The sequence below is a fragment of the Oreochromis aureus genome, linkage group 19 (assembly GCF_013358895.1).
Source record: "Oreochromis aureus strain Israel breed Guangdong linkage group 19, ZZ_aureus, whole genome shotgun sequence".
Taxonomy (NCBI): Eukaryota; Metazoa; Chordata; class Actinopteri; order Cichliformes; family Cichlidae; genus Oreochromis; species Oreochromis aureus.
Window position 1 is genome coordinate 28,492,282 of NC_052960.1, and position 25,801 is coordinate 28,518,082.

General features: G+C 41.0%; 1 protein-coding gene across 2 annotated transcripts in view; it reads right to left on the reverse strand.

The window, feature by feature from the left end:
* syne3 (spectrin repeat containing, nuclear envelope family member 3) overlaps positions 1-25,801 on the reverse strand; it is a 53,512-nt gene that overhangs the window by 10,817 nt on the left and 16,894 nt on the right. For both annotated transcript variants that reach the window (XM_039602936.1, XM_031753188.2), the window contains exons 9-15: positions 23,868-24,050; positions 22,826-22,969; positions 20,726-20,860; positions 8,930-9,091; positions 6,691-6,863; positions 5,505-5,991; positions 2,689-2,811 (exon numbers count right to left, since the gene is read on the reverse strand). In XM_039602936.1, the coding sequence (XP_039458870.1) occupies positions 2,689-2,811; positions 5,505-5,991; positions 6,691-6,863; positions 8,930-9,091; positions 20,726-20,860; positions 22,826-22,969; positions 23,868-24,050 (1,407 nt within the window). The remainder of the gene's footprint in view (positions 1-2,688; positions 2,812-5,504; positions 5,992-6,690; positions 6,864-8,929; positions 9,092-20,725; positions 20,861-22,825; positions 22,970-23,867; positions 24,051-25,801) is intronic.

Sequence of the window (25,801 nt, forward strand, 5' to 3'; positions counted from 1 at the left end):
GCTCAGGTGTGAAATGTATGGTTTTCAGGGTTTTTATCAGTTTTCAGCGTTGTTTTGTTATCGTTTTTATCGTTAACTCGGTTTTCCTGGGTCTTTTCACGTGTGTTATGAATAAATCTTCTTTTTTTCGGTACCGGTACTAGTTTTATTTTGTTGTATTCATCCGCGACACCTTAAAGGCCGGTCCGTGAAAATATTGTCGGGCATAAACCGGTCCGTGAGGCAAAAAAGGTTGGGGACCGCTGGTCTAATCTACTGAAGAAGTCACTTGGATGAGTGACGAAACGTTTCTCCCACAAAACGCTACGTCCAGATGAACAGATTCAACTTTTGGAGAGATACTCATGCATTTATACATCACGTTCCTTATCACAGCCTTATACACAATAGTATGTCTATGCAGACATAAAAGAGTGTTGACACAAAAAATAAAATTGATGTGAAAGGCTCTTTTTTGTATTTTCAAACACTGGCTGGAAAATATCTGAGCTACACATGGCTACAGTGTTGTACCCATGAGACCAGAAAAACAACTGGAACCTTAATAAGTGAAATATGATGCCCTTAACAACCTGCTCTAATAATAACTGACTGATAGCTAATATACCAGCAATAAATAACAGACTTTAACACCCTCAGATTTAATGATATAGTTCTAAGCAATATTCATTGTCAGCCTAATGTAGCACCTCCCTCTCCTATAATATCAGTTTCAGTCTGCATAATGTACAGTCATTAGAAAATAAAATGTGTTTTTTTTTTTATAATGACAACATTATTTACCATCATAACCGATCAGCCTCAATCAATCAGACTTGGCCTCTACTTTTCCCTGCACTGTCACAAGGTACCGGATCCCTGCAGGGCTGTATTCTCCGCCTCCTACTGTACACCTATGACTGTACACCAACGATGACACCACTGTGGGTGGGTCATCTCTGATGGAGATGAGACAGCATACAGAGCGAAGGTACAGAATTACTCCTGTTGGTGCGCAAAAAATATAAAATTATAATAACACACTGGATAGTGTGAAGAGCAGTTTCAGTAAAAGGTTCCTTCAACCTGGCTGCCCGAGGGAAATTTACAGGATGTCGTTCCAGCTTGCTGCTATCAGACTCTTTAATTCATCCACTTGGGTCAGATCCACAAATGTGGAACAGAATGAATTGCACCTCAATGCACCCTGTCACTTTTGTATACCACAACATATATTTGCACACAAACTTGTCCTTTTATATTTATAAGTATATTTATATTTATATTTATATTTATACCTATATCTCTATAATCTTATCCGCGACTGTCACTGAATAGTTTGCGTGGTGGACCGTAAATGCTTACCCAGCTCTTTGTCCCTTCTGCCTGTGAAAGCCTTCTTACAACAGACATGCGTAGTAGGTTACATACATCTTAACAGGTTTATTTACTGCTGTTGCTGACTGCACTGACACAAACTATATCCAGAAATTCAAATATCCAGACTGAATGTTTTTAAATGCAAAACATTTCACTAAAAGTTAACATTCTGCACTCACCTATTTTTTATTAAGATTACTAGATTACTGGTTTTTGCAAGTTTCTGAACGGGTCTTATCTCTGTGCTACAGCTGTGACAATCACCATGAGCCATGACAGTAATTTAAGCAAAATCAATAGTGACTGAATGAAGCAGAGAATGTGGACACAGCACCACAAATCTGAATAGAACTGTGACATCTGAACACTATGAGTCTACTGCGAGTCGGTCTGTGACAACAACACTTGCAACATAGTGTGTGTAATAACACTGTGTTATAGCACAGTTTCAGAGAATCCGGCTCTCAAAACAAATGTTCAAAGTATCAAAAATATAGTCACAATAATATAAAAAATAATCAATAAATAATGAACTGGTTATTCAGAAAAATCCACTGTAGATGTGTTTTCTGATGCCAACAAATCTACAGTCTGCAGAGTTTATTATATTAGACTATTTAGATATGATGCCCTGCTGTTCTCCTTCCAACAGCTTCATTCTCTCTTGCTGACAAAATCCTCCGTCTAGCAGCAGATGTGTTGCATCAGAAAGAGATTTTGTTCTGAAACTCAAACAGTCTGTGCTACCTTTTCCAACATCATTCGAGTAAAATTATAGTCTGTGATTCATGGGCTACGTTGTAAAAGGTATTAACACATGTATGTTAGCATTTTAGACGTATAACTGCAGACCAGCTTTTTTGTACCTGTAAAAATGTTAAATACAAATCAGTGTCTTAACAGTCCCACCATAAGATTAAACAAGCATATAACAATAAACAATTGCAGCCAGGCAGACATTATGCAAATTAGGGCAAATGTCAGATGGATATAAGAGAAATCATTTTTTTCTTACACAAAAATATCACAATTATGGCTGCAAGGATTCATCGATTAATCCGTCACATTTTTTTTTTTCTTCACTGCTTCATTTAACACGAGGCTGTGTTTCTGCCTATTTAAGAGGTTTCCATGGTGACAGAGTATACACAATTTTATTTTATGCTTGAACATGTTTTTAAAGTGCTGAACACACATAAAATATTTTCCTTAATTTCTAATTGGGCGAGACCTCAATTTGGGTCGCCCGAGCTAAAACCAGCCTAACAGGTGACCACCACCTGTCCTGGCAACAAAAACGTCCTGACCGTTGGCACATTCAAAGCTCACCTTGAGTGTGTCCTGCTTGAGTCTGACATCTTTGGTGCTGAGAATCTCAGAGAGGAGTTCATTCTGTTTGAACAGCCAAGAATCAAACTCCTTCATCCTGGATTCATGGTGTCCTTGGCTCCCCTGGAAAACCCCAAACAAGTAATCAAACATTTACATGCACACTAAAACACCTAGTGAAAAATGAAAACCATCTAAACCCAGATTAGTGATTTAATACATCCATCCATCCATCCATTCGCTTCCGCTTATCCTTTCCAGGGTCGCGGGGGGCGCTGGAGCCTATCCTAGCTGTCATAGGGCGAAACATTTACATGCACACTAAAACACCTAGTGAAAAATGAAAACCATCTAAACCCAGATTAGTGATTTAATACAATTTTAAAAATCTATTTTATATTAACACAAAAACTTGAACTCATTTTATATGTAGAAATGCATTTTCAGATTACCAAAAAGTCTCTCAGTTTTAGTGTTCCAGAGTATGAAAGTATGTTACCAAAGTATTTTAAAGTGTATAAGTGAGAGTGTTATAAAGCAATCAAGACGTCAGGAGTTGCGTCTTTGTTGCCCCACACATACTTAGTGTAAATGTAAAAAGATTGAAACAATTCAGTGATTTGTAGATCTCAGAAACCCATATTTTATTCACCTTAGAACACAGAAGACATGTCAAATGTTGATTAAAAATATTAACACATTTTGAATGTAAGGGCAGCAACACGAAACTCAAAAAATACCGGCAACCACCAGTGCTACCCCTCAACATCCTAGTCGACACACCTATGGTATCAGTTTGAAAATCCTGCGTCGCTGCATTCTAGTTATCAAATTCACAAGGTCTTCAGAAAACATGACGTCTGACCTCAAGGTTGAGGACAATGAGATTCAAACTTGTCTGAGATTTTCAGTAGCTGCACCTATGACCTTTTATTGACAGAAAACATTTGGCACACGATGAAATATAAAATATGAGGAAGAAGACCCTGGACTACTGAGCAGCTAGAATCCTCTATGAGACAAGAATAGGACAATTTTCCTCTCCCACAAGTTCAACAGTTGCAAATGGACTATTGTTAAAAGAAGAAGGAATGCCACACGACTTCTTTGAGATGTATTGTGGGCAACAAATTCAAAATGTTCTTTTCTTAAAATTAGTACATTTTCTCATTTCAGATGTTTGATAGGTTTTTATGGGTTTCTTAGGTCTGCAAGTCCATGACTTGTTTTTATTTACTTTTTACAAAGCATCCCAACTTTTTGGGTGTATCAGTGATTGTACTGGTGGTTCAGCAGGAAGCATCTTCTTTCCCGTGATAGAGGAGGCAAACCCAAAACAACAAGTTAGTGGCTTCAATTGTGAGAGGACTGAATAATGTGTTTCTCGGTTAATTTGGGCAACTTCTCGTCTTCCTCGGTACCTGTACGCTGTGGTGTGCCTCAAGGATCTGTATTAGGCCCTATTCTCTTCTCATTATATCTGCTCCCCCTTGGAGCAGTTTTTGAGAAGTATAATGTTGCCTTTCATTGCTATGCTGATGACATACAGATTTACTTTGAGATTACTGACGATCTTGCTATGTCTTTTCATTATTTTCGTGAATGGATGCGTGAGGTTAAAGACTGGTTCAAGAGTAATTCTCTTGTCCTGAACGGAAAAAAAAAACCCCGGAGATCGCGGTGTTCGATAGTAAAATTCCCCGCAACCAATTGTGTGCTGCTCTGATGCCAGCTAGCTCCCCTTCTGATTATGCTAGTAATTTGGGTATATTACTGGATAGCTTGTTTAAATTTGCCGTGGTGAGGTCTAGCTTTCATCAGCTGCACCTCATTTCTAAGGCTAAGCGCTATATTCCGCATAAAGACCTGGAGAAACTTATTCATGCATTCGTGACTTCCAGGTTGGATTACTGCAACTCTCTTTACATTGGCCTTTCCTCCTCCCTTCTCCTTAGATTGCAGACTGTCCAGAATGGGGCAGCACGCCTTTTGACGGGTAGCAGGAAATTTTCCTCCATCACTCCTGTTCTTGCTGGCTTGCACTGGCTGCCAGTTAAGTATTCAATTTAAAATACTACTCTTCACATACAAAATTATCAATAATTTAGCGCTGAGTTACTTCAGTGAACTCCTGTCAGAGCACTTACATCTGCTACCCAACTTCTTCTGGAACAACCTCGTTCTCGGCTTAAGTCTTGGGGCGACCGTGCGTTTGCTGTAGCTGCCCCAGTCTTATGGAACAATCTTCCTGTTGCTATCCGGGCCTCTGACTCCATGCCATTGTTTAAATCACGGTTAAAGACTTATTTATTTAATCTTGCTTTTCCATCTAGCCAATATTTGGTGTGTGTTGACACATTTTTATCTATTATGCTTTGTTAACTACTTCTATGTATTATGATTGTCATGGTTTTATATTTAATACGTGCCAGGTCCTTTCTCTTTATTATTATTATAATGCGTTTCACACGTAAACCCTTTTTGGAATTGGTTTATAAAAGTCAATGATGTTGTGTGTTTATTGTTTGTATTAGATCAGTTTGCATTGACGGTTTTGGTTATTTTGTTATGGAACATCCATCCATCCATATCCTTGTCAGGGTCGTGGAGGGCTGGAGCCTACCCTAGCTTTCTTAGGCCGAGAGGCCTGGAACATCTAAGATTAAATTGATCACTTGTATTTACTGATACTTGGCACTCTACTAGCAAACAAAACATAACAATATCGGAGTAACTTCTCCAGGAAGTTGCTGTAAGTTAGCTTGGTAGAAAATAACAAAATCACTGGCATGGCCTAGTTCCCTGCACAACAGTACCATTGAGTATTGAACTGGTGTTGCTGATGCTTTCTTGGCTGAGGGTCTTCTGATCTCTCCCCCTCCTCCTCCTGAGCTTAGGCATCCTCCTGCTTCTGTGCTGTCATCTCCGGAGCTAATCATTGGCGGCTGAGGATAGCTGGCCTGTGTGAATAATACTGCTTCCTCTCCATCTTCTGCCAAGACACTGCTGTTACCCCCTGTTGGCTTGTCATTGGAGACTCCCTGCCTGTGGTCAGAGAAATCTACTTCATCTGTTTTGAAGGTCAGTGCACTTTCCTTGACTGTACTTGATGAAATAGGATTTTCAACATCTGGTTCAGCTAATATGTGGTAACCTCCTTGGCCCTGGTTCCACCCTTCCTGCCCAGTAATTAATGCCTCCTCCTCCCCTATCATTGCCTCCGACTTTCCTCCAAGTGCATGCATAGAGCCAGACGTCTTGGCAAAGTCAGACTCTCTCTGCTCTTTGGAACTGTTCAACAACCTGAAAGACAAAGAAATCCAGGTTTCATGTTGTCGTAACTCGTCAGTGGTACCAGTGGACAGAAACGTTCATGTCAAACCTCAGTGCCTACTTTAAATACAAAACCTGATTTCTTGGTTGTTTTTATATATATTAAAAAACAACATTTAGGAAACAGATCTGTTAGAGTGAGCCAAACCTAACTCTGCCATCCTTTTCCCAAAATTTGTGCAGCGGGGACGGTCTTTCTTAGTTTAGAGAGACTAAATCTAATATCAGACACTGAAAACATTTAGGGCATTAAGAAACAAAAAACACAACTAAAAATAAGCAGCAAATATTTGAGCAGACATCTACATCCAGCTAACACGGAGAAACAAAAGCTACAGACACTGGTGTCCTCAGTTACTAAACAAATAACAATGCTGTCTTTGTACTCTTTTGGTAAACTGAGGGTTTAGAGACATTTCTGGAAACAGCCTTGTGGAACTAGTTGTTAGGAGGGGTTTGTTGAATACACATTTATAATTAAAAAATGTGTCTATGAAGGGCTCAAGCAGCAGCTAGTGCTGCTAAGATGTGTCCTTTTGGTATAGACACAAAGCCGGAGTGATAAAGGAAAACAAGCTAGGATCAGTATTGTGATAATACCACACACTGTAATAGTACCACACACTAAGCTAGGCTGAAAAAAGGAACTGCTGTGTGCTCTTCTTGTACCTGTGCAGATTCAGACTCATTTCGTACAGGGCCAACCAAGAGTCTTTTAGGCGCTTCATGTCTTGAAGAATATGGACCTGCCCCTCCTCAGAAGTCTTCTTTAAAACTCCCTGACCCTGAATATCCACCTGCTGCAGCTGGAGCTCCTTCTCTGGGAACTCCCCCAGTGCTCTCTGTGGAAAGAGGCAAAGAAATACTTATACATGGTGAACAAACTAGACCAAATATATTTTTGTCTTAGGACTAAAGCCACAGTATCTTCTTTTATTCCACTTGCTTCAGTGATGCATGTCTCATTTTTATCAGTGATACAAAGTCAATAAAATACCAATGTAGTCCATCCACATTCCATAATGTTACTCTGCTCATGAGTAAAGCTTTGTTCACATTGGTAGCGATTTCCTCATTGCACATCTCTTTGAGCAGAGTTTTTTTTTTATTTTTTTTTATTTAACCTTTATTTAACCAGGAATGTCCCATTGAGATTAAAAACCTCTTTTCCAAGGGAGTTGGTTAACAATTGGACATTCTAGCCCTCAGCTGCCCAAGTAACCCTCTAATGCATTTACTCTCAGCCCACAGTCTTTCTATGGTATCTGGTTGACGGGTTGCTGTGAATCACTTCCTTTGTGGGTGCAGCTGAAACCCACTCCCATTACCACTGGGACCACTGTTACCTTCACCCTCCACATCTTCTCTAGGTCTTCTCTGAGCCCTTAGTAATTCTCAAGCTTCTTGTGTTCCTTCTTCCTGATGTTGCTGTCATTCGGTATTGCTACATTTATCACTACGGCCATCTTCTTCTGCTTGTCTACCACCACTATGTCCAGTTGGTTAGCCATCACCAGTTTGTCCGTCTGTATCTGGAAGTATATCTGTCTTTCAGCTGGACTGAAAGACAGCACAGAGACACTAATCATGGCAGCACAAGAACAAGCTCTGAGCAGAAGATTCATTGAGGCTGGGGTCTATCAGACCAGGCCAGAGCCCAGGTGCAGGTTATGTAAAGATGATGTTATTCTTCTGGAAGAAGTCCCTTGTCCTGCGGGCATTGTGTACTGTAGCATTGTCCTGTTGAAAAATCTAGCCATTACCGCACAGACGAGGGCCCTCAGTCATGAGGGATGATCTCTGCAACATCTGGACATAGCGAGTGACTGTTTGACGCCCCTGCACCTCCTGAAGCTCTGGTGTTCCACTGAAGGAAAAAGCACCCCAGACCCCCTTGACTGTGGCGTGTAGAAAAGGTGGATCAGGTGGAGCAAGTGGGATCTGCTTGTCATGCCAGTAACGTTGGAAAGCATCAGCACCATCAAGGTTACATTTTTTTCCCATCAGAGAATAAAATTTTCCTCCACCTTTCAAAGTCCCATGTTTAGTGCTCTCTTGCAAAGTCCAAACGGACAGTTCTGTGGTGCTCAAGGAGACGAGGCCTTTGAAGACATTTTTGGTTTTTTAAACCCTTCAGTCTCAGATGCCGTCTGATGGTTATGGGGCTGCAGTTGGCACCAGTAACAGCCTTAATTTGGGTCGAGGATCGTCCAGTGTCTTGACGGACAGCCAATTGGATCCTCCGGCTCAGTGCTGGTGACATTTTTTTGGGTCTTCCACTTGACTTTTTTGTTTCATAATCCTTAAGAACATTTAATGAATTCCAAATGACTGTCTCACTGCATCCCACTTCAGCAGCGATGGCACGCTGCGAGAGACCCTGCTTATGCAGTTCAGCAACCCGACCACGCTCAAAAGGGAAGTTTTTTTGCCTTTGCCATCAGAACATTACATGTCATGACAGTGTGACTACCTGACAGAAAATGACAATGAATCCACATTTTTGCACAGATTTGGCCTTTTAAAGGCATGTGGTCGTAAACTTTTGATCAGCTGTAAAACAGCTTGTTTCAGTTTAAGTATCGTTTTCAATAAATTGCATGCTCAAAAAACTTTTTTGTCTCACTCCTTTTTTGTCTCTCTCTCTCTCTATATAGTATACATATAACCTCACCTTTTTTTTTAACATTTAACCTAACCTCTGGCAGTTCACCACTTGCCTTTGTACCATTTGAAGCCATTCATTGGACTTGAACAACTTGAATAAATAACTGGAAAAATTGTAGTGTTCTAAAACTTTTGACCGGTAGTGTATATATTAAGAAGGTATAACAGCAGAATTTTCCAGACTAGGCTGCATTGTTTTTAGCACATCCAGTGTAACTGGCAAACACACACACACACAGACCTCAGCTTCATGCCGGCGCCCCTCTATGCTCCACTCTCCTGATGGGCTGTGGAAGGACATCAGCTTCTGCTTCATGATCATCAGCCACTTCTCGATGTTTAGAAGGCTGTCATGGAATCTCTCGTGTTCTGCAACAATTTTGTCACTCTCATCTACCTTTGCCTGTATATAAAAGAAAAATATAAGTTCGACAAGCTTTGTCATGGAAAAACAACTTAGAATTCATGCAGTGGAGGATTCTTTTGGCTGCTCCCTTTGAAAGTCACAATCATTTGACTCGATCCCACCCCATCCCTAGCATACACTGACCCTCTGTATGTTCACCTTCACTACATCCATTAATGTTCTCTGTGATCTTCCTCTTTTTCTCCTGCCTAGCAGCCTCATATCTAACATAAACACATGAATAAAAAAAAAAGGTCAGTAAAGAAGAAACATGCATCATGGAAAGTCTCTAGTAGCTTAAAACTATTGCAGTGTAAGTAAGGGAGGATTTGGTTTCACCTGAAACAGTCCAAACCACAAGCTTTGTCAAAAACAAATGTTTGAAGCCTAATCTTAAAAGCAGAGAGGGTGTCTGTCTCCTAAATCCAAACTGTGAACTGGTTCTACAAAAGAGGGGCCTGAAAACTGAACCTTCCACCACCCATTCTATTTTTAAATACTCTAGGAACAACGAGCAAACCAGCAGTCCGAGACCAAAGTCCTCTACCGGGATACTATGAGGTATGATAATTCTAGGACATTCAAGAACATATGCTCTCTCTTTCTAGTCTTTGTCTGTACTCACTGCAGCATTTTGGATCATCTGGAGGCCTTGTGGAGTTTTTAGGACCTTGTATTAATACTGAACAGTAGTCCAGCCTAGAAGTAATAAATGCATGAACTAGTTTTGCAGGATCACTCTGAGACAGGATGTTTCTAATTATGTGTGCCTATGACAAGAGGCACACATATTACTATTCGTCGGATTTATTATTATTATTATTATTATGTGTGCCTATGCCAAGAGGCACACATATTACTATTCGTCGGATTTATTATTATTATTATTATTATTATTATGTGTGCCTATGACAAGAGGCACACATATTACTATTCGTCGGATTTATTATTATTATTATTATGTGTGCCTATGCCAAGAGGCACACATATTACTATTCCTCGGATTTATTATTATGTGTGCCTATGCCAAGAGGCACACATATTACTATTCGTCGGATTTATTATTCTTATTATTATTATTATTATTCTCCATCTTCCGCCTAAATTTCGGCACGTATCACGCCCCGCAGTTTTGAGAAAAGCTTCATATATGTTACCTCATTTTGTGCGGCTGGATCTGGAATGGTGTGCTATGACTTTTGGTGTTTATGACTATTATAGTTTTTAAATATTAATATTTTAGTGAAAATTTTCCCGCGCTCCTCTGCCAAACAGTTTTGACAATAGGGGTACATATGTTACATCATTTTGTGCGGCTGGAGCTGGGCTAGTATGGTGTGACTTTTGGTGTTTATAACTTTTATAGTTTTGAAATATTTAGATTTTAGTGCAAATTTAGGCGAATTTCTAGGCTCCTGAGAAAGATTCTGCTTTTGGCACCATAGAAACAGACTTCATTTGTGGTGTGTTGGCTCTCTCTAGTGGTATACCGGGAGAAGTACGGCCTAAAGGGTGCCATGCTTGGTGAAAACTCCATATCCCACAATTCATAGCATGCCTCTACCGAGTCAAACAATGGCGGACACCACTTCGTTTTATATGTCTTTTATTCATGTTTCTAGGTCACAAAATACACTTTTAAGATATTTTCAGGCGAGAATGTAGGTGTGTAAACTTCAAATATCTGCTCGTTTTATCAAGACATCCCATATTAGCGACAATTCTCTTAAGTGTTGCTGATAGTCGGACTAGCTAGCTAGCGCCGCTAGCTTAGCTAGCTAGCGCCTTCGTGAAAAACCACCCAGGCTTGGCTGATAGTGAGGTGGCTAAAATTTGTTTAATCGCCCGATCGCTCGGCAAGGGTCTGTGTCTTAGCTGGACTTATTTTTCGTTTATATGGGCCGATGATGCTGGTCGATGTGGAAAAAATAACTGAGTTGTTTGGTGGTGGAGCTACAACAGAGGGCAGCTATCCACCGGTGTGTGACAGAAAGGACATGCCGCGAACGAGACATACAAGGCGGTGAGGCTACCGCCGATCGACCGGTGTTTGCTAACGCGGAGGTCAATCGTGGATCAGGGAAAGCGAAGGCAGGAGCGTGAGGTGAACTGAATTTCAGGTAAGAAGTTATGACCTGCACTCTATTTGGGTCAGATATAAACCGAGTTTAGGTGTAGTTTATTTAGCAGCAGTTCTCTTATGTGTTGCTGATAGCCGGCTAGCTAGCTAGCTAGCGCCGCTAGCATAGTTAGCTCGCGCCGCTAGCGACCCTTCGTGAAAAAGCACCCAGGCTTGGCTTATATTGAGGCGGGTGAAACTCGTGTCAGCACCCGGTCGCTCGCCGACAGTATGTGTTTTAGCTGGACTTATTTTTCGTTTATATGGGCCGATGATTTATTTATTTATTCATTTTAGTAACGGTATAAACAGTGAAAGGTGGTGGATTGGCCAGATGTAAACTTCAAATATCTGCTCGTGTTACCAAGACATCCCATATTAGCTCTGATGTTTTCGGTGCCTGCAAAGAGCTAGACAGGTAGCTAGCTAACCCGAGCTGGCTGTCTTTTGACTCAGGGTCATAGCTGGACTTATTTTTCGTTTTTATGAGCCGATGAGGGTTTTTTTTTTTAGTAACGGTACAAACAGTGAAAGGCGGTGGATTGTCCAGATGCTGGTCGATGTGGAAAAAATAACTGAATTGTTTGGTAGTCGCTGACGCCGGAGCTACAACCGAGGGCAGCTATCCACCGGTGTGTGTCAGAAAGAACATGCGGGAACGAGGCGGCGGTGACCGCCGATCGACCGGTGGTAGATCGTGGATCAGGGAAACAGAAGGCAGGAGAAGCAGGCGGCTGCCGGTCGGAGCGTGAGGTGAACTGAATTTCAGGTAAGAAGTTATGACCTGCACTCTATTTGGGTCAGATATAAACCGAGTTTAGGTGTAGTTTATTTTCGTTGTGCTGACTTTTACAATCAGTTATAATAACTCGTACTGCGTGGTAGCTAGCACGATGGAGTTTCTATACAGCTGTGTGCGCGCTAAGTTACTGATGTTGAACTTTATGACAGCCTCCCTGTCATTCTCTCGCCTGTTCAAACTTCAGTCATGAAACTGATCAATGATCGGCTTTTCTCTCTTGTTTGTTTATCGCGCTAAACAACAGCAGCACGTTTAAGCTTGATCAGCTGTTGTTAGAATTCATTTGATTTTAATTTCTAGTATCAGCTGATGTTTGCTGGAGCCACAGCTGTAGAAGCGGCTGGTCGAAACCAGGAGATGACCTTACTGAATCATCAGAGCTGAACTGGTGATGGAGAAACAGGTTTACCTTTTTTTAGGTGACATGAATGAGTTGAAGGAAGTTATGAACTGTTTCTGAGAGAAATAAACACCAAGCTCCTTTTTATTTAGCTGACAGCTGGTAACTGTGCAGGGGCGGATCTAGCAAAGCTTTTGCCAGGGGCCAGGTAGGGCATTAACAGAGAAAGGTGGACACAAAGATATACTTTTCTTTCTTACTCTCATACAGGAGTGCAGAATTATTAGGCAAGTTGTATTTTTGAGGAATAATTTTATTATTGAACAACAACCATGTTCTCAATGAACCCAAAAACACATTAATATCAAAGCTGAATGTTTTCGGAAGTAGTTTTTAGTTTGTGTTTAGTTTTAGCTATTTTAGGGGATATCTGTGTGTGCAGGTGACTATTACTGTGCATAATTATTAGGCAACTTAACAAAAACAAATATATACCCATTTCAATTATTTATTTTACCAGTGAAACCAATATAACATCTCCACATTCACAAATATACATTTCTGACATTCAAAAACAAAACAAAAACAAATCAGCGACCAATATAGCCACCTTTCTTTGCAAGGACACTCAAAAGCCTGCCATCCATGGATTCTGTCAGTGTTTTGATCTGTTCACCATCAACATTGCGTGCAGCAGCAACCACAGCCTCCCAGACACTGTTCAGAGAGGTGTACTGTTTTGCCTCCTTGTAAATCTCACATTTGATGATGGACCACAGGTTCTCAATGGGGTTCAGATCAGGTGAACAAGGAGGCCATGTCATTAGTTTTTTTCTTCTTTTAAACCCTTTCTTGCCAGCCACGCTGTGGAGTACTTGGACGCGTGTGATGGAGCATTGTCCTGCATGAAAATCATGTTTTTCTTGAAGGATGCAGACTTCTTCCTGTACCACTGCTTGAAGAAGGTGTCTTCCAGAAACTTGCAGTAGGACTGGGAGTTGAGCTTGACGCCATCCTCAACCCGAAAAGGCCCCACAAGCTCACCTTTGATGATACCAGCCCAAACCAGTACTCCACCTCCACCTTGCTGGCGCCTGAGTGGGACTGGAGCTCTCTGCCCTTACCAATCCAGCCACGGGCCCATCCATCTGGCCCATCAAGACTCACTCTCATTTCATCAGTCCATAAAACCTTAGAAAAATCAGTCTTGAGATATTTCTTGGCCCAGTCTTGACGTTTCAGCTTGTGTGTCTTGTTCAGTGGTGGTCGCGTCTTTCAGCCTTTCTTACCTTGGCCGTGTCTCTGAGTATTGCACACCTTGTGCTTTTGGGCACTCCAGTGATGTTGCAGCTCTGAAATATGGCCAAACTGGTGGCAAGTGGCATCTTGGCAGCTGCACGCTTGACTTTTCTCAGTTCATGGGCAGTTATTTTGCGCCTTGGTTTTTCCACACGCTTCTTGCGACCCTGTTGACTATTTTGAATGAAACGCTTGATTGTTCGATGATCACGCTTCAGAAGCTTTGCAATTTTAAGACTGCTGCATCCCTCTGCAAGATATCTCACTATTTTTGACTTTTCTGAGCCTGTCAAGTCCTTCTTTTGACCCATTTTGCCAAAGGAAAGGAGGTTGCCTAATAATTATGCACACCTGATATAGGGTGTTGATGTCATTAGACCACACCCCTTCTCATTTCAGAGATGCACATCACCTAATATGCTTAACTGGTAGTAGGCTTTCGAGCCTATACAGCTTGGAGTAAGACAACATGCATGAAGAGGATGATGTGGACAAAATACTCATTTGCCTAATAATTCTGCACTCCTGTAAACACCAAGCTCCTTTTTTGTGTAGCTGACAGCTGGTAACTGTGCAGGGGCGGATCTAGCAGAGCTTTTGCCAGGGGCCAGGTAGGGCATTAACAGAGAAAGGTGGACATAAAGATATACTTTTCTTTCTTACTCTCATATAAAATATTTAGCTTTTATTAAATAGTTATCTGAATCTCACAACCAAAGTTTGTATAATAATACACAAGATTGGCTGTAGACCATTGTTCATAATTCAGAACACTGTGTAGAAATAACAAAAACAAAAAGTGAATGCATGTGTGCAAAGTGGTCTATAATGTAATGCTTCAAAGCGTGTTCATGCAAACATTGTCGGGTCTGCCGTGGTACAATGGGACTTCTGCTCATGAACCTGTGTGCACAGCGCCTGCAAATCGGCGCTGTAATGAAGTAACTTCATCTTTACACAAAACTGTAAGCTGTCATCTGTGAAGCGTGAGCGGTGTTTGTTTTACCATAGTTCATGGTGGAGAATGGCTGCTCTTCTGAGTTTTGCTGTCTGTAGCCGTATGAATGGCAACTATAGTGATTAGCAGCGGCATAGGCACACATAAAATTTCTTCTGAAATTTTCGCTTTCTAGTTATTATTATTATTCTCCAGTTTCCGCCTGAAATTTTGCAGCGAATCTCGCCCGCAGTTTTGAGACAAGCTTCATATATGTTACCTCATTTTGTGCGGCTGGATCAGGAATGGTGTGCTATGACTTTTGGTGTTTATAACTATTATAGTTTTTAAATATTAATATTTTAGTGAAAATTTTCCCGCCTCTCTGCCTAACAGTTTTGACAATAGGGTTACATATGTTAGATCATTTTGTGCGGCTGGAGCTGGACTAGTATGGTATACACTTTTTGGTGTTCATGACTTTTATAGTTTTTGAAATATTTAGATTTTAGTGCAAATTTAGGCCAATTTCCATAGAAACAGACTTTATTTGTGGTGGGTTGGCTCTCTCTAGTGGTATACCGGGAGTAGTACTGCCGAAATCTGTATGCTTGTTTTTAAACTCAATATCCCATAATGCATAGCGCCTCTGCCGAGTTCAACAATGGCGGACACCTCTTCGTTTTAAACGTCTTTTATTCGTGTTTCTAGGTCACAAAATGAACTTTTAAGATATTTTCAGGCGAGAATGTAGGTGTGTAAACTTCAAATATCTGCTCGTTTTGTCAAAACATCCCATATTATATCTGACGATGTTGCCGGCTAACTAGCTAGCGTGGCTAGCGACCCTTCGAGCACCGGGCTTGCCTTCAGTGAGACTGCTGACCATCACCTGTTCGCCGCCAACAGACTGTCTTAGGTGGACTTATTTTTCGTTTATATGGGCCGATGATGCTGGTCGATGTGGAAATAATAACTGAGTTGTTTGGTCTTGGCTAACGCAGCGCAGCTACAACAGAGAGCAGCTATCTACCGGTGTGTGTCAGAAAAACATGCGGGAACGAGACATAGGAGGCGGCGAGGGGACCGCCGATCGACCGGTGGTAGATCGTGGATCAGGCAAACCTAAGGCAGGAGCGTGAGGTGAACTGAATTTCAGGTAAGAAGTTATGAATTGCACAGGAGTTTCTATAGAGCTGTGTGTGCGCTAAGTTACTGACGTTGAACTTTATTTTATTCATAACGGTTAGTCCGTAGAGTTGCCGTACAAACGGAATCGTCCCACATTCAGAGAAAATATTACAATTTATTCTGTCGTTATGAAGCCTCCCCTGTCATTCTCTGGCCTGTTGCAACTTCAATCGTGAAACTGATCAACGATCGGCTTTTCGCTCTTGTTTATCGCGCTAAACAACAGCAGCACGTTTAAGCTTGATCAGCTGTTGTTAGAATTCATTTGATTTTAATTTTGCGGCTGGTCCAAACCAGGAGATGTCCTTACTGAATCATCAGAGCTGAACTGGTGATGGAGAAACAGGTTTACCCTTTACAGGGCTCGCAAAAATCGCTAGCCCGGACGTCCCGGGCTAGCGATTTTTCCAGTCGGGCTACCAAAATCCATCTCAGCCCCTGCCCGTCGGGCTATCATGGGAGGGAAAGATATGTCAATGCTTTTGCATTCTTTCGCAAATGTAGCTGAGTAATTATGTCATCGGCATCGATGAGCCACTGTCAATATGTGACACATTGAAATCGCGTTTGAATTTGCGCTTGTTTTTGCTTTCACTTTCACTTTGCGCTAACTGTGTGTAGAGAGCGACAGCACTAATTGGTAAGTCACAGATTAATTGCACACCACTTCCTCTGACATCGTCTTATCAATCGTTAGCTTACTATCAAACATGACAAGTGAAATCTCCTGCAGCAAGCTTAAACGTGATAGAGGCTGATTACGCAGAGAATTGCTGATCGTTATGTAAATATGCATGTAAGAGCAGATGGATTTAAGCAGGTATTTTAGTTCTGCAGAGCCAAACAAGAGAGGTCAGGGTGAAGAAGGGGCAGCCAAAGAAAAGCCAACCACAAAACGGAAAAGTTATGACAAATCAGACTATGAGGGAAAAAGAAAGCGCAGCTTTATGGTTTCATGGACTAAAGAATTTATGTGGCTGGAATACGACGAGCTAAATAACCTCATGTTCTGCCGGGTGTGTTGTGAGTTTCCCTCGATTTCTGAGTCGACAAAGCGCCTTTGTTACTGGGACCAGTCATTTTAAGAAAGACCCCATCAGAACCCATGACAAATGCAAGAAATGCATTATTGCCCAGTCTGCAATATCTTTCCCAGAACAAACACCAATTGCAAAAAGCATACTAAAAATAAACCAAGCATAACAAGAAGTCCTGAAAAATCTGTTTAGAACAGCCTACTATGTTGCAAAGAGTGAACTACCACTGACAAAATTTAGCAGTCTTTGCAAACTTCAAAAAGCAAATGGCCTAGATCTTGGTTGCACTTGCCTCTTACCTGTGATTTCAGTGGAAATGTCAAAATAAGGATCTGACACAGACTGATTCCTGTTGTACAGTTCTTACAAGTTCATAGAAATTTGTTCAATTAGAACCAAATATTTGAGTTGATGATTGAAATTGTTGTTGTAATTTGTGTTTTAAATATTTTTAGATTGATGTTTTGTTTCCTTTACAGTATTATACTTTAATGTATAATATTGTAAAGGAAACAAAACATCAATCAAAAAATTGTCCTCTTTTTTTTTATTCGGCTACTTAAATTTATTACCAAAAACTGAAGAGTGCCTCCCGAAGGGCTACCAGGATTTTGAAATTTTATGAGCCCTGCTTTAGGTGACATGAATGAGTTGAAGGAAGTTATGAACTGTTTCTCAGAGACAAATAAACACCCAGCTCCTGTTTTTGTGTAGCTGACAGCTGGTAACTGTGCAGGGGCGGATCTAGCAAAGCTTTTGCCAGGGGCCAGGTAGGGCATTAACAGGAAAGGGGACACAAAGATATACTTTTCTTTCTTACTCTCGTATAAAATATTTAGCTTTTTATTAAATAGTTATCTGCATCTTACAACCAAAGTTTGTATAATAATACACAAGTTTGGCTGTAGACCATTGTTAATCATTTACTGTGTAAAATAACAAAAACAAAAAGTAAATGCAAAAGTGCATAAATATTTATTTTACTTGTTTGATGTGTGTGGCGGGCGTGGTCTGCAGTGCCGCTGCAGGGGAGGTGGACCCACAGGCGTAAAGTCTGTGCTCTTTCGGCTGTTTTTTGGTGTGTGTCGGGCTGTCAGTTGAAAAGCTACAGCCGGCTGTGTGGGTACACCAAGCATGTGTGAAAAGTGGTCCATAACGTAATGCTTCAAAGAGTGTTCATGCAAACATTGTCGGGTCTGCCGTGGTACAATGGGACTTCTGCTCATGAACCTGTGTGCACAGCATCTGCAAATCGGGGCTGTGCAAAGTCACTTCATCTTTACCCAAAACTGTAAGCTGTCATCTGTGAGGCGCGAGCGGTGTTTGTTTTTACCATAGTTCACGGTGGAGAATGGCTGCTCTTCTGAGTTTTGCTCTCTGTAGCCGTATGAATGTCAAACTACACTGATTCGCAGCGGCATAGGCACACATAAAATTTCTTCTGAAATTTTCGCTTTCTAGTTTTAGAAATATTGTGCCAATGGAAGAAAGCCGTCCTACATATTTTTTTTAATATATATACTTCAAGAACATATGTTAAAAAGTCCTCCTGCTAGAGCATGTGTTACCTGCATGGGAGGAGCACGATTCCCACAGGGGCCAATAGCCAATGCATCCATCCTTGTTGCGGCGGAAAGTGTAGTTGGAGAGTAACGCTGCTGCAGGCAGCTTATGGACTTGAACTTTAGTGGACTAATGCTGGCAAGTGTGCGTTCATAGAACCAGTAAGTCACATTGGGCACATATTTTATTTCAGTTGCAGTTAATGTGGACAACTGTTATTATTACCAGTGGGTCAGCAGCTATACTGTGGAAGCAAGTAGTAGCCTGGCTTTACAGGCTACTCCTCATTGCCAAGTTGTTCACAAAGATTTTCCCTGACTGTGCTAGCATACGAACCTGTTCTTACTAAGAACCCCTGAGTAAGCATAACGGCATTTGAGTGAGCAATTGTGTCCACTGGAGGGTAGTGTCGACTCACAAATGAGGGAATTAGCCTAAATTGACTACGATTCTGTGTTTATGCCATCTGTTATGTCATTATGATAATCTTTTTCTGGAACCTGGTTCTGTCCATACGCAATCTGGGGTTGGACAGATGGGGTTCTCTGTAATACTGAATGTGAAAGATGCTGAACCAGTGAAAGAGATGTTTATGTTATTTCTTATTTGTATTAATTTCAGAACCACATCCTTACTCGCCAGCGAGACTGTGTGTTTGATGTGGGCTCGTTGTAAATAAAGTTCTTCAACACTGTGACATTATTCCACCTCGCTGACTGAACCTTATTACCAGGGAACCACACAGAATCACATTTCAGAGATAGCTGACTAGTGTGTCCGCTATAACAACATATGCTGGTCAAGAACTTAGACTACTACTGGAGGTTAAGCTAATACATCCAGAGTAAGAATATGATTAGATACCATATTTCTAAGATTTTTAGGACAGAGTACAGTAACAGTTAACTCAGAAAGGTCAGTTGGAGAAAAAGAGTCTTTTTGTATCGCATATGTCCATAAGCGATACATAATGTTATGTTTGTGAGATGGTTCTACATATTTTTTCCCCTAATAGTTAGAGCTTTAATCTCAAGATAATTAATGAAGTCATTACTACTTAAGGTTAAAGCAATGCTTGGCTCAGCAGAGGTCCCCCTTTCTGTCAGCCTGGCTACAGTGCTGAAGAGAAACCTGGGGTTGTTCTTATTTTCTTCAATCAGTGATGAGTAGTAAGATGTTCTGCCTTTATGGGGGGCTTTTTTTAAAAACAGAGCAACAAAGTGTTTTTCCAGGCTAAATGAAGACCTTCGAAATGAGTGAAATGCCATTTCCTCTCCAGCTTATGAGATATTTGCTTTAAGGTGCAGGTTTGAGTGTTATACAAGGAAGTCAAGTACTTAAAGGCTCTTTTTCAGAGGAGCCAGAGGAAATTCTTAACTCAATAATCAACCTCTGTGAGTAGAGTTGGTGTAGCTGCTCTGCACTGTGTCAGCACATGGTATTGAAGGAAATAAGAGTGGAGGACTTCTATCCTTAAACTTAGTTACAGCACTTTCAGAAAGACATCTACTGTGATGAAATGTATTTCTCACTGCTGTGTAATCCATTATCATAAAATGAAATGCTATTAGAAACAGATAAGAATAAACAGGATTTTGGGGGAAAACTGAGGGGTGTGAGGAAACACTATTAAATGTTCAAATGGTCCAATTCCAGAACAAGATCTAGAGTGTGATTCCCACCTTCAACCTACCTCACCACAGTCTCATTATTCTCACAAACTTCTCTGCCACTCCTGACGTCTTCATGCGCCACACAGTTCCTCTCTTGATACCCTATTATATGGCTCTTCTAGATCCACAAAGATAGAGTGAAGCTCCTCCAGTCTTTCTCTATACATCTCCATCAACACTCTCAAAGCAAAGATCACATCTGTGTTTCCCTTTCTCAGCATGAAGCCATACTGCTGCTCACTGATCGCTACCTCCCTTTTTTTAAATCTAGCTTCAACAACTCTTTCACATGTTCATGGTATGGCAGATCAACTTTATCCTTCAGTAGTTACTACTGCTCTGCACATCTCTCTTATTTCGTATTTCTGGTTCTTCTGGCGCCGTCGCCCAAGAAGGAGACGTTACAGACCATCTGTCCCTTCTGTAATCATTGGAAATGTGTGAGACTTGCTGTTCATGGCCTTGAATCAAAAACAATCTTTGCCTGCCGCCAAGATAAAAATGTTTTGGATGGTTGAGGTCGGGGTGGGTACTTATCTTGTTATTTAACATGATCGTATTACTTCAGGGTCACAGATAATCTAACTCCAGCAGTAGTAAAGTACCCAGTTCCAGGGGAATATTAGGAAAAAATGGGCAATTCACACTTCTTATATGAATGTCCCCTTACCTTGACGGCAATGTGCAGATGTTTCCATTCATCACAGAGTTTCTCAAACTGAATCCTGTTGGTCTGACTGGAGGAGACCAGAGTCTCCAGTGCCATGACCTGGGCTTCATAGTCTTCTACATCCTTTAGGATGACCTAGAGACACAAAAGTAAGTGTGCACATCAAAAATGAACAAATAAATCAAATAAAATTTTATACATGTCTAAGCTTCAACTGAGTGAACTTCAGTTTCACTCAGGGCAGAGGTACAGGCAAGATCAGACATTCACAGTTTGAAACATTTAAGACTAATCACCAACAGTACACAGCAAAATTTATCAACTGGTCAAGTAAAATAATGCAATTATTGACTATTTATGGATTTATTATAAGAATCCAGCTACCCCTATAGTCTCTTGGTTCATCATGTTGAATGCCTGCCATATGGAAACTACAGTGTTGCTTCATTACAGTCCTCGCCCTGAGAGACGAGCACTACATCACTCTCCATTCTCCTTAGTAATACTGGGATTTTGATGAAACAGTGCACAGCTTCACTGAACTGAAATACAGCATGTCATAATAACAGTACTTCATTAACACACAGGACTGATGGTAAATAATATTTTGTGTCGTCTATATATTGTACAGGTCAGCTGTTAGAAAGAGATGTTAGGTTTTTATGGAATAATCTGTAGTAATGCGGCTGTCCTCTGAAAAACCCTGCACTCAGTCCACAGGACCTCACACAGTCCCCAGCAGTTTGTATCAGAACAGTTATATGAACACAATTTCTCCTGCCTTTCGTTTATCTGAATTGTTGATGTTTTCAGAAAAAAACAAACTGAAAACCAGCAATTACACTGCTGTATTATTGTGATACATACATTACTCCTTTATCAGGTCCGCTAGTTTTTTGAGCTGATCATTTGTACTGCTCTTGGCAGAATGCTGCTTATAACTGAAATTAACTAGCTGCATTTGTGTTTTTTAATTGTGCACCATTAGGTAACCCTGCAACTGCAGCACCAGGCTAATAAACATTTTCCTGCCAACTGACCCCAAGTAAAAAAACAATAATAATTCTAAAGGCTGACAATACAATAATGGATTTTGCTAATGCAACCTGAATTATACCGAAGCTTAAGCACACTTTAATCGATTAAAATGCATCAGAATTTTGGTTTAGAGCGCTTGTATAAAGCTGCAGTCTTCATGAAAGGCAACAACTTGACAAGAAGCACATTTTGTTAAAGAGTTAACGTGTGGTTTAACAGGCCATCAGTAAGTTCTGGCATGAAATGGAAAATGCAGCTATAATTAACATTTATATTTGGATGATCTTCTCTACTTTGCCAATCATTCATTATCTCCTTATAGAGTCATCTCTTCTCCTTCTATAAACCCTCTGCTTTTCAGTATTTGGAGAATATCAACAGCCCTTTTTATGGCCACCACACACATAAGTGGGTTACTTCACCTTCCCGAGAGAAACAGACTATTTGAACATAACTTCTGAAGATGAGAAAGGCATTAAAAGCAGTGGACGACATTTTTCATTTGCTTTTGGAATTGAGAGCAATGATAAGAATTTCATTTTCAGAGTGAAATGTTGCTTCACATGAGTGAATTTTGGAACCTTACAGGACTGAAAAACTTAAATGAGGCAATTGAATGAAATAATATGAACAGACAGTGTTCCCTGAGATTGATGGACTAACTCATATTTAAAGGGTTTACAGTATGACTTTTCATGTGAACTGAAATCAAATAAGCAAATACGATACAAACATTCTAACATTCAGCATACTTGGGCAAACACAGTCCAACTATGTACCAGCCATGATGAGAACATTTTTGAGGAATGCAAAGAGTGACATGGCTTTGGACCTGGCCTTCAAACCAGCCAGATCTCTGATTGAGCACTGAGAGTGCGACAGGCCTGATCCGTGGTGGCCAACAGGATACAGACAATCTATTCCAAGTGCTGTCCATGCCCATACAGGTCACAGCTGTTTTGTCAGCTTAGAAAGACATAGTCATAGAAGATGAGTCAAATTATAGGCAGGTGGCTGATTAATGTATGTCTAAGCCAAAGTCTGGCGGGCTAGAAAACTCACCCCAAACTGGTCTGACTGGCTTTTTTTTGCAAGAATGTCAGGCTGTAGACCATCAGCTGTCATCAGTCTGTCTTTGAAACTGGACAACTTTGAGCACACCAGCTCGTATGTGTCAGTGAAGTCCTTGGTTCTTGAAATGAATGCCTGTGAGAAGGAAAATGTCATTAAGTGTGTTTTTATCTTTCATGCCTGGGCTGCATATTGAAACCCCTCTCTTTTCAGGGATGGGAACTGCACCATCCTTCAGTCAACTTAAAGTCTAACAGTATTTTGTCAATCAGATGTCTTCATTCTCTGAAGATGAGTCTTCATTCAAACACACACACACACACACACACAAACACACCATTGATTGAATGTGCCACAGTATGAACACAATATTGAATACTAAGCACAATATCTGACACTACAGCAAGTGCTTTTACAGCAATATCTTAATATCTACTTTGATAATTATGCCAGGTCCTGCATGTACTTTGTGAGTTTCTAAACTGTGACAGCTCGAGTGTTGCACAAAATGTTGTTACATTGCAATAAATCCTGCAGGCCTGCAGTAAATAAGATTGGTGTGGGCAAAGCGAGACAGAAGGGCGTTCTCCAAGACAATTGTGTCTGTTCACTGACACAAACTAATTACAAACCAGTTGCCAGTTTACTTATTGTTCCATAGTCTGATATTGAAAGGCAAACTAGTGACTGTTATGTAGCCTCTGACAATATTTACTGATTTGACAGTCACATTCTCCTTTAGACTGTCTCTTGGACAACTCCGCCCTCTTTTCTCATGGCTCTCTGTGTAAGCATTTCTTGTCAACGCTTGAATAGTGACTTTTCCAATTGAATTAGATTTCTTTCTATAAGTACTTCACACATATATAGTAGCCAAACATGACCTGCTAATGATTTCAGGATCAGTCAAAAAAGTTTGTCTTGGTCTTTTCTTTAAGCCTGAGGGATACAGTCAAGCTTTGAACAAACTGAAACTCAAACCTAAGACCTAAGACAAAACAAAGCTCAGGGGATGGTGCCAACATGCTCATACCTGTAGCCTGCTCTTCCTCTGCTGCAGCTGAACGTGCAACAGTTCTCTGTTCCTCATGGCAGTGCTCAGTTCACTCTGCAGTCCATCAGACCTCTCAGGACCAAACACAGAGTCTAGCAGGTCTCCTTTCACTTCCAGTAGACTGAAACGCTCCTGCAGTTGGACACTTTCCTTCAGGAGACACTAAAGCAGAGAGCAGAAAAGGAGAACATATTCACACATCTCATTCCTTCACTTTCCTTTTTGCTAAAGCATATAGTTAGGGCTGGACCAGGTGACCCTGAATCCTCCCTTAGTTATGCTGCAATAGACGTAGGCTGCCGGGGATTCCCATGATGCATTGAGATTTTCCTTTCCAGTCACCTTTCTCACTCAGTATGTGTTAATAGACCTCTCTGCATCGAATCATATCTGTTATTAACCTCCGTCTCTCTTCCACAGCATGTCTTTCATCCCGTTTTCCCCCGCCCCTCCCTGAGCCTGGTTCTGCCGGAGGTTTCTTCCTGTTAAAAGGGAGTTTTTCCTTCCCACTGTCGCCAAAGTGCTTGCTCATAGGGGGTCATATGATTGTTGGGTTTTTCTCTGTACCTATGAAGCGCCTTGAGGCGACTGTTGTTGTGATTTGATTGATTGATCATACTTTATTCATCCCGAAGGAAATTGGGTTAAGGCTGCCAGCCGTGCCAGCGCCGTAAATAAAATTGAATTGAATTGAATTGAATTCCTGATATTTTTAGTCAGTCCCCACAGAACTGACCAAATCTGGGATCCATAAAGTATATCTTATTCTCTTAACACATCACACAGTTAATCCAGATGAAACCTTAAAATTATTGCTATTCTGAATGGAGCAAGGTGCGCAGTGGACAACAGAGAATATTATTTTCACCTGCTTTAGTTATAGTGAAATATAATATAAATATAAATAAATAAATACAAGCTGGCTTTATATCCATCCATTCTTTTCCGGTTATCCTTATCAGAGTGACAAAGAGCTGGAGCCTATTCAGCTACCATAGAGTGAAAGGCGGGGTGCACCCTGGACAGATCGCCAGTCTGTCGCAGGGCAATTTATAATCATCGATTAACCTAAATCAACTAATTGCATATCTTTGGACCGTGGGAAGAAGCCGGAGAGAACAAACTCAAACTCCATGTGCAAATCTTACAGAGTTGCACATAGCCATAGATGGTGGAGTCAAACTGAGGAACTTTTTACTGTGAGGCCACTGTGCTGCCCAGCTAGCATTATACAACTTCTCAAAGTCCACATATTTACATGAACATTCATCTAAATATGTCTCAGCTGACTGCAGGTTTCCTCAACCTTATAAAGATTATATTGCATAATGACTGAAACTAGCACCACTGGCAAATAATGGGCTGTGAGGTCAGTTCCTTGATCATTAGTGTACAAAATGTCATGAACATTTATCACTGATAAGTGACCATTCATCAGTTGTTATGAGTCCCGTTCACAGAGAGTTGGGGAATAGCTGCAATCACAGCATTGTAAGATGGTGACAGATGTACCCTTAGGCCCCCTCCTCGATTCAGAGATGGTCTTTCCCTTTTCACGTAAATGGCCTCCTTGACTCCGCCCTCAAACCAGCGTTCCTCCCTGTCCAGGATGTGTACATCCTCATCATTGAAAGAGTGTCCACTGGCCTGTAGGTGTAAATAGACTGCAGAGTCCTGGCCTGACGAGGTGGCTCTTCTGTGTTGAGGCATCTGCTTAGCCAGAGGTTGTTTGGTTTCCCTGATGTATAAATCCTAGCAATCCTCCTGGCACTTAACAGCGTACACTATGTTACTCTGTTTGTGTCGGGGGACCTGATCCTTGGTTGGACCAATTTTTGGTGCAGTGTGTGTTTTTAGGATTTAAAAGCCACAGAGACGTGGTGTTTCCGGGTAGGATAACACAGCCCTCTTCC